Raw genomic sequence first — 9,068 nt, 5'->3', positions numbered from 1 at the left:
AAAAAATTCCTATAAATAATCCGATCTTACAGATTTTTTTTTTTTCTCAGTGACTGCAGGGAGCGTGCACACAGAGAACCACTAGATGGCACCAAAGCACGTAAAAATACTGATACGTTTTCTGTTCTAAAAGGAAGTAAAATCCCTTTACCATCTACTGACATAAGACCTGTACCTTGTACTGGGTACATTGTATAAAATAATCTATTACCGTGACAAAATTTAAAAACAAGACAAAACAGGAATCCTGCGCATACATAACAGAAAATGTAAAAGTGGAAAAAAAGTCAGATTTTTACCATTGGTGAATAGGGGTTCTGGCAGCTTTCGGAAAAATGACTTCAGGAGACTGCTGATTACATTCAAGTCTCTCCATTTCTAGGATAATAAAGATGACAAATGACCTCTATGACCCCGCAAATCACATGCAAATGACATACATAGAATACACAACAGAACATTTTCGAAATTTCAGGCAGATCAAGAAATGTATACTATCATTGCAGGAAAGGAATAAAATCAATATACAACTAACTTCCTGTCCAGCAATACCATGGAACAACACTGCCAACTGTCACTCAAAGTGAACCTACGCAGCTGGTACTTCTCCTAACCCATTGCCACCCCATAAAAATGCCAGAGTCCACCGCAGTGCACGACTGGTCTGAGTTGGAGCTTGCACCGTAGCAAAGGACCCTCCTTCTCCCCCCCATGTGACAAGCATGGTGACTCCCTGCTCAGCCAACAAGCACTGCATTGTGGGAGAAAGAGGAGAGAGATGCATGTTCTCCCATAACCCAAAATACCAAATGTTCCTTTGGGCTCTGGTGGGCATGGCACTCCCTTGACACCCTGCAGTGCTTGGTGCTTAAGTAGGCAATTACAAGGCCTGAATTCTGTCACGTTTGAAGAAAGGGAGTGTGCACAGCCCTAAGTAGTTTTCAAATGGCTCTGCCAACACAGGAATCTCAGGTGACTGCAAACAGTGGAACAAGGTCCTGCTAATGTTTTCAAAAAGACAGATGGAAATGGCGGCTCTTTTGTTGGAAAACAGGCACTTAGTAGATCCTGATGCCCCACATAAACTCACATCATCCAGCAGATCAATATCGGTCATTCCTTTGTTAAGCTCTTCCTGCATGCTTGCAATAGCTGCATTATTTCCAGGGACTCTGTATATGCCAGTGTTCTCCAGGCCTCTCTCCTCGACCAGCCGGCAGCAGGTGTCCACTATCCATGGGATAAACTAAGAAGCAAGTCATTGTGGTTAGCTCAGGTCCTTTGACAGAAAAATATGAATTATTTAAAATAGGTTGGCAGTTACTCTATTAGATTGTGCTGGGGGACAGTCATCCAGTCGAACGCCGAAGGTGCCACCGCTTGAAGGTTTCTTCTCAAAAGTCTTTCTCATCATGTTATTAAAGCCTTTTCTCCATGTACCTTTGTCTTTAGGTGGGCTGGTCTCATCTGTGAGTTAAACACAACAAGGAGCACAAGTTTATCTAAACCTTCTGCCCTTACAAATGCAAATAATAATTCAATGATGAATGAGTCAAAAGATTAAACACAGCAATTTATGAGTCAACAGCGCGCTCTGTCATGGGAGAGCGGAGTCTGAGAGTCTCTTCAGACACACAAAGGCTCAGGATCCAAGGTGGAACTCATGACTCAAACACAAGACTCCATCACACAATAGAATTCATTTTTACAGGGTAAATACAGTCAATTCTTTGGCATCTCACGTTACCTGAAGAGACATTTAAAAGGCTAGGAACAGAAAACTATAAGCAAATTGCAATGGGGCGCCAAGATGAACCTTAATGAGGGTCATACATGGTTTATGAAAGAGGAAAAAAAAATACAAGGGCACATTCCCATGCACCAGTGTGTGCTGAGGGCACAGGCAGAGAAGGGAAACAACTCTGCATTTCAGAAGAGTATATCCTATGCACAATATGGGGCTTCTGAGGGACAAAGTCCAATTGGTCTAAGGTCATAACTAACAAGTACACATCCTGGCCTGTGATGGGGGAGACCGTCCCAAGCAAGGAAGCTGAGTGCTGCACTTCTACCACCAGTTCCCAAATAAATTCTCAACAAACCTTTAGTTTTGTTGACCTGCACAATATGGAGCTTCTGATAGACAGAGTCCAATTGGTGTAAGGTCAGTCAGAAAAAGTAACAAGTACACATCTTAGCCTGTGAGGGTGAAGATCTTCCCAAGGAAGGAAGGTGTTGGCAAAGTAGTGAGCGATGCACCACTAACGCTAGTTCCAAACACATTCTCAACAAACCTTTAGTGAGCAGTTTGCGCTCCGAGTCCTGCTTGGGGGAGTGAGGACTCTGCAGCCTGGAATCTGACTTTGTGCCTAGGATAGTCTGGAAACTCAGAGGCTGCCGGGTGGGCTTGGGTGATGGTTCTGGTTTGTTGTTGGTTGATCTGGAAGGAAATTATTCAGGTAATGAAAACTTGTGCTATATAGTGACAAGGCAAAATAGGCTTTTTGACTCAACACTTACTTCGATGTATTGTAGCCGCCAATTCTGTTTAAAATATTCTCATTTGCTTTGTCTGTTTGCTGAAAGAGGAGAGTAAAAAAATTGGAAATTACCTCTCAAGAAAAAAACAAAACAGCACTAGAATTATTCCTCAGTCATGCTTGCATCCTAATAACACAACTATAGTAACAATACAGTTTCTAAAACACTAATAGCAGATAACCATTGGTGCCTGTAAGTACCTTCAGATATGTAATAAAGCCATAAAGGGCATTTTCACTTGTGCAGTCTAATTGGGATAACACCTACTTTATAGTTGTTACATTATCTCATTCACAAAGCATCCGTTAAAAAAAATGCTGCTTACATTTACTTGCTTTTTTCTGGAGATTCCAAAACTAAACATTCCACTGCTATGCAAGGGGCTGGGGAAGTTAATGTTTAACATAAACCCTGTCTGTATTGTTTTGACAGATCGCATCATCAGATTTGAACACTGTCCTAACAAAGGGTTAAGGAGCTCTAAGCCTTGAACGTTAATGAGGGGAACGCACTCTGTCCCCAGTCTTTGTCTTGGGGACAGACTCGCTGTTCTGCTCAAAAGAAGCATCTAAATTGTAAAATATAATATATATATATATATACAAAGAACATACATATAATGGGGTTTTCTCAAATTTGGCTGCAAAAGTGGAAAAACACTTTAAAGGGAGCTCAAAACACACACTGGAAAAGAGCAAATCTGCACTCTACTAGGTAGAGTAGAACTCCCCTTCTTCTAAACTGCAATGTTGATTCTTCAGTGGATAGGCTAGGATCACTGACCAATAGAGAGGGTGGTCAGGGGTCAGACAAAGCCTTTATATTCTGTGAATTGCATTATAGAATACCAGGTGGACATCTGAACGTCCAGGCATTCTAGTAAGACATTACAATTTTAGCAAAAGTGTTCCATCTTTTGGAGTGTTTAGTAAATAGATATTACCACCAACATTCACAGTTCAGCCCAATTAAAAAGCAAACTGATGGTGTCGCACCTACTGAGTGATGCAGAATGAAAACAGAATTGTGGAATCCTGCTATGAGAGAGTAACACTTGGTTACAGCCTTGTGGTAGGGAGCCAGGATAGAATACTGTGGGGAAATCCCGCTATTGGGGTCTTGGAGATATAAGAAGCTAATAGGTAACTCAATACACTGGTGCCCACAAGTAATAGTTGATTGTTGATACAAATATTGGGGTGTAATACCTCAATATCCACGCTGCAGTTCTCGCGTATGGCATTAATCCAAGCCAACATATCATCTCTGTCTTCAGCCTGGAAGAGGTACTCGTGATCCACAGTTATGATGCGAAATACATTCTTGCGCTTAGTTTCACTGTACGATATATCCGCTAAACATCCACAAAGGTTGATGGCGTGCTCCTCTTCTGACTGGGAGGCCCAAAGTCCGGCCTGATTCTTTTTGTCTTTGTGCAAATATAAGGAGTTGTTCCGTAATATGACATACATCTGTTTCCAGGGCTTCATGATTCGCTAGAAACATATGCTATCGTTACAAATTGCACAAACAATCAATCACATAACTAATGACAACTTTTATAGGCTAGGTTAGATTCATATTCTCTGAGGTGTATAGTGATTTTTAATATGTATTCAACCTCCTAATCAAATTCAGGAATACATTACAAACAAACTTTTGATTCTTAAAATATGTTCTATGAAATCTAGCATACAGTATATTTATCAGATCACCAGTTCACCTATGTGTATTTCAACTGTGTATTTAGCTATAAGCCCACTTTAACCGCCTGAAGTCCACATGACGTTTATAAATGTCAGACTTAAGTGGTTAAAGCAAGCTCACTGCTGCAGTAGTGGAAGCAGATCAGGGAACATTAATTCCCTGATTTTCTCTGTGATCAATGAACCTGGAAGTGCTGTGCTTCCAGAGCTTCCTGGTTCAGAGCAGTCAGTGAAATCAACCAGTGAAATGCCGGGTAAATGGGCGATCAAGCACAATACTGTGATAGCAAAAATGAGAAAAATTAAAACAAAAAAAAACACACAAAAAAAACAACCCAGCCACCCAACACGCACACACAAACACAAGGGTAGGGCGCGCACGTGTATGTCAACCGCAATTGCACCACAGGTTGGCTACTGCCTTGAATGTCCGTGAGAACAGATATTGTAGAAAGATCATTGCTGATCATTTTGAATTGATAATCAGAAAAGGCTTTTAAAGTGTTGTCTATGGACAATCTGGGGTGCCATTTTTTTTTTTACAATTTCACGGGTGCAATTTTAAGTCTTAGAACGTTTGGTTACCATATAATTGACACAAACCCATCTTTTATAATTTACCCAAAAAAATAGGAATTGTTTTGTGTGCTAAAAATAATTTGTGTATTTTTTCCTGAAAAATAGGATTATAAACATTTGCGTAAAATATTGTGCAGGTGAAAAAAATGTCAACTACCGTGATTTTATAGGGTCTCTGCTTTCAGAAAATATATAATTGCTTGGGGGGTACGAGTAATTTTCTAGCAAAAAAAATGCAGATGGGCCGGCCGTTTTTTTACTACGGCCGGCCCGGAGGTGGTTAAAGTGTGAACAATTTAAAAAAAGGTTCCGTGCCTGAAGTGGTTAAGGGAAACATTGCAAGAATTACTCAAAATACGAGCCCGCAAGAAACAAAGAAAAAACTCACTTTCCCTTTAAAAGGCTAAACTACCTGTTGCTAAAGGCAGACATGAAATTTTCTCTCCGATGCTTACCTTTCCTTTATCAGTGATAAGCTGTCGGAAAAACAAGTAACCTTCTTTGTTTGAATCGCTGAACACATCGGAGGAAGAGCCTTTCCTGGACTCGGAGTCTTCAGAAGATTGCGCGCTCTCTGGTGCCTAGAGGAAAAATTTTGACCAAAACCAAATTCAGCTGAAATCACTCGGATAGTCATGGTTATGCAGGTGTCTGGGCTTGCTGCCCTTTGGCATTTGCATGGGAAAGAAATAATGGTAATAGCTGGAGTTGAAGGCCTGAGTAGAATGTGGGTAGATGACAAATTCTCATTAGCGGTAACTGGGGTACATACATTTGGGGATCCTTTGGATAATGTAGCATGCACTGGTAAGTAGTTTGCAAACATAGATGATAAACTACATTTCTCCTTGACAAAGACAAATGATTCATGTATTAGAATGGATAGTACACCTGAGAGCAGATGGTACAGCCCCTTCTATGCCCTGAACTATTGTATGCATTTACCAAAAGACTATATGGAGAATTCACAGGCTGGTGGCAGTGGTAACTTGGCTGAAAAGCCACTCACAGCTGTAACCGGTATATAGGACGAGTTTTCCCCTCTGAGGCCTGAAAGCTAAAACACTACACCCAAAACCAAGAAATAGAAGATGGTTATAAACGGGAAGAGATGCAAGCTATGTAAAACCCTCAGCTCATTTATTTATCCCGAAGGGGAGGATAGCTGTTCAGCCATGCTGGGATAGGCCAATGGCAAGTAATATTGCCATCAGATTCCAATACAGATATAAAAAGGAACAAACATGTATCAGGATGGCTGACTGCAGACAAGGTGTCAAACGTCACACAGTTCTCCTGTGTGCTTGCTTCATAAGTCAACATAAAAGATAAAATGCCAGACGTCCACAAGCAGCCAGCAAACAAGTTAAACCCTACTTGGCATCCCGACATTCATGGGAGCAGCATAAATAAAATAAAAACAAATATGTTTAACATGGAAAAAAAAAAAAAAGAAGATGCTCAAACCTTGATGCCTTTCAGGCTGGAGACATGCTTCAGATTTCGTCTGGAAGAAGAGAAAGACCATGTTAAAACAGAGCAGGTATAAGGTGGAAACAGAAGGCGTGGGGAGAACAAAAAAAACTTACATTCTCCCTTCCTCTTTATAGTCATCCAGACCCTCGTCACACGATTTAGATCTTTCTGTCTTGGAGCCAGCATGCACTTCTAGAGCATTAGGTCTTGCCGACTCTGAAATTAAATTGGCAAACAAAATAATCTGGTCAAGTGTTGCAGCTTACGGACCTTATTTAAACCTCTTATAGGCAGTCATGTAATTTGAGATATATATATATATAGATAGATATATACATATGTGTGTGTATATCTGTATATATCTATATATAGTTATTTTTTTCTTACATCTCACTGCTACTGATCTCCTCCAGCCTTTCTGCCACTTCCTGTCTACACGAACTCACTCCAGCATCAGCTGCACATGACTGCAGTAGAGAAGCTTCCTGGTAGTCTCCACCACGGGAGCGTGCGACAGGGTTATAACACAGATCACAATCAGAAGTCTATTGGCATCCCTTAACAGGAAGTGCCTAAAAAAGAATCTTCATGGAAGGACCACCAGGTATTTTATGAAAGCTGCAGATTTAAGGAGATTGAGAAGGACTTGGAATTACATTAACTTGCTAAAGCTTATATGAGATTTTAGAAATTGGGTAAAGGTCTACTTTAAAATAGATCCAGACATGAAGAACTCATGGAGACCATTTTAAAATGTGGCTCAACCAGAAGAGGTTTGGGGAAAAGTCTAAGTAACATTCAGAAGCAAAAGAACGAATGCTGTATATGCCTAACCTGTTCCCATGACCTATTAAGATAATTAATCCTCGTTCCTCATCCTAGTTGCCAGGATGTCCCATAGCACTCCCGACCGGAAAATGCCCAATGCAACAGGGCGGGTGCAGCAGCGACAACGGATACCTCCGCAAAGTATGGATAAATAGAAGTAGTCACTCGCACTCCAAAAGTAATAAAGTAAATAATGTTTATTGACTGTGATGATACACATCTCCTAAGCAACGTTTCGGGACCATGTAGCCCCTTCCTCTCTGTTTCCCTGAGGAAGGGGCCACATGGTCCCGAAACGTTGCTTAGGAGATGTGTATCATCACAGTCAATAAACATTATTGACTTTATTACTTTTGGAGTGCTAGTGACTACTTCTATTTATCCATGACCCATTAAGGGTGCATGGTTTGTAGATAACCAGACATATACACAGGTGCAGTAATAAGTGTCTCAGCAGCAGCATTTAGCTACCGGTGCCAACACATATGCACTTGGATTTAGGAAACACACTCAGGCAACAAAACTAGCTTCAAAAGGTTGTGGTTGGACCCTGAGAGTTAAATCACCAATGCCTTCCAATTTAACTTACCAGTCTCATGAGAGAGATGACGACATAACACCGGCACCGGGGAGGTGGGGCTGGGAGGAACGGTGGTTATGATGGGAGGAGGCTGCACAGATATGGAGATTACAGCTGAGGCAGGAATGTTGTCAATCTCATGGTCAATGCTGGGGCTGGTGGGCTCATCTGCAAGGAGACAACATTCATAATTATACACAAGTCAAATAAAAAAGGTTCTTTCCTGCAAAAGAGGTCATGAACTTGTTTAGATGTATCACATTTACAACCACACATCTACTTAACACTGCAAGATAAAACTCACAGGCTGTACCGACCACCTTGAGAAAATTGGTGGGGGCCAGCTATTCAATCAGTAGCATCCTTTTATAAGGGTACCGTGAGCTTCCAGCATCTGAATGGCAGCCATCATGGTCCAAACAGAAATCAGAAGTTTACACTACATGTCATGCCACTCATCCTTTCAGTTACAGAAAGTGAAAACAATGACAAATAGCGTGGTTTTTAATAAGAACACATGGCATGGTTTTTAAATCTCATGACTAACCAATGGAAAATGAAGAGTAGATGTGATTTTTCTAGAATGTTTGAGAAAGTGGAAATGGACCGAAGAGAAAAGTAGCCATCATGTCAAGTATGAGAGAATGGTATAGACACAGCCCTGACATAAATATTAAGAAATCTTTAACAAAAAACACTACCTAAAGACAATTCCAATTCTCCACCTATTGAGCAATTACCAGTGTTAGCACTTACCATGAAAAAAGCACACTGCCACAAAAGCATAAAAAGTCAAACTGAAATGTAATTACGGTACTTCAAAATGAAAGGAGAACTATGACGAGTGCTTTTCACTCACCTCATAGTTCTAGCCGACCTGTGACAATGAGACTGTCGCAGGTCGGCTCTGTAGATCGGGAGTTGAGCGAACACAGAGTGGTGTTCGCTCACCTCTCGATCCTGTCAGGGCTCTCTGCCGTGACAGGGGAGTGGCTGTTTTCCCCCCTCCCTGCTCCGCCAGCGCTGACTGGCGGATCGGACGGGGGAGGGGGCGGGTACAGCTGGCTCTGCCTCTAGATAGGCAGAGCCAGCTGTCATTCACCCAGCTGGGCGGATCCAGACATAATTGTCGGGATCCGCTTCAGCTGCGGCGTCTCAGTATACCGCGAGCAGTAGCTCGTGGTATACTGTGTTGTCTCAGTATACTGAGCTTAGGGTGATGGGAGGACGCTAGTTTGTGTCCTCCCATTACCCTAAGGAGAACTATGGGGAAAAGCCTTAACCCCATAGTTCTCCTTTAAGACTTAGTTAAAATGACGAAACAATAAAAACTGCAGAGGCCCAGAGCAACGAAGATA

At 41.6% G+C, this 9,068-nt stretch overlaps 1 protein-coding gene across 2 annotated transcripts in view; it reads right to left on the bottom strand.

Moving 5' to 3' along the window:
• The window catches only part of ARHGAP21 (Rho GTPase activating protein 21), a 168,401-nt gene that overhangs the window by 12,928 nt on the left and 146,405 nt on the right, over positions 1-9,068 (bottom strand). For both annotated transcript variants that reach the window (XM_018557954.1, XM_018557955.1), the window contains 10 exons: positions 7,720-7,878; positions 6,416-6,518; positions 6,294-6,333; positions 5,282-5,407; positions 3,750-4,037; positions 2,521-2,579; positions 2,295-2,440; positions 1,325-1,467; positions 1,091-1,246; positions 300-378 (listed from right to left, as the gene is read on the bottom strand). In XM_018557954.1, coding sequence (XP_018413456.1) covers positions 300-378; positions 1,091-1,246; positions 1,325-1,467; positions 2,295-2,440; positions 2,521-2,579; positions 3,750-4,037; positions 5,282-5,407; positions 6,294-6,333; positions 6,416-6,518; positions 7,720-7,878 — 1,299 coding nt within the window. The remainder of the gene's footprint in view (positions 1-299; positions 379-1,090; positions 1,247-1,324; positions 1,468-2,294; positions 2,441-2,520; positions 2,580-3,749; positions 4,038-5,281; positions 5,408-6,293; positions 6,334-6,415; positions 6,519-7,719; positions 7,879-9,068) is intronic.

The sequence above is a fragment of the Nanorana parkeri genome, unplaced genomic scaffold (assembly GCF_000935625.1).
Source record: "Nanorana parkeri isolate BGI_ZX_2015 unplaced genomic scaffold, ASM93562v1 scaffold313, whole genome shotgun sequence".
NCBI classification, from domain to species: Eukaryota; Metazoa; Chordata; class Amphibia; order Anura; family Dicroglossidae; genus Nanorana; species Nanorana parkeri.
This window is presented reverse-complemented; position numbering and strand designations above follow the sequence as displayed.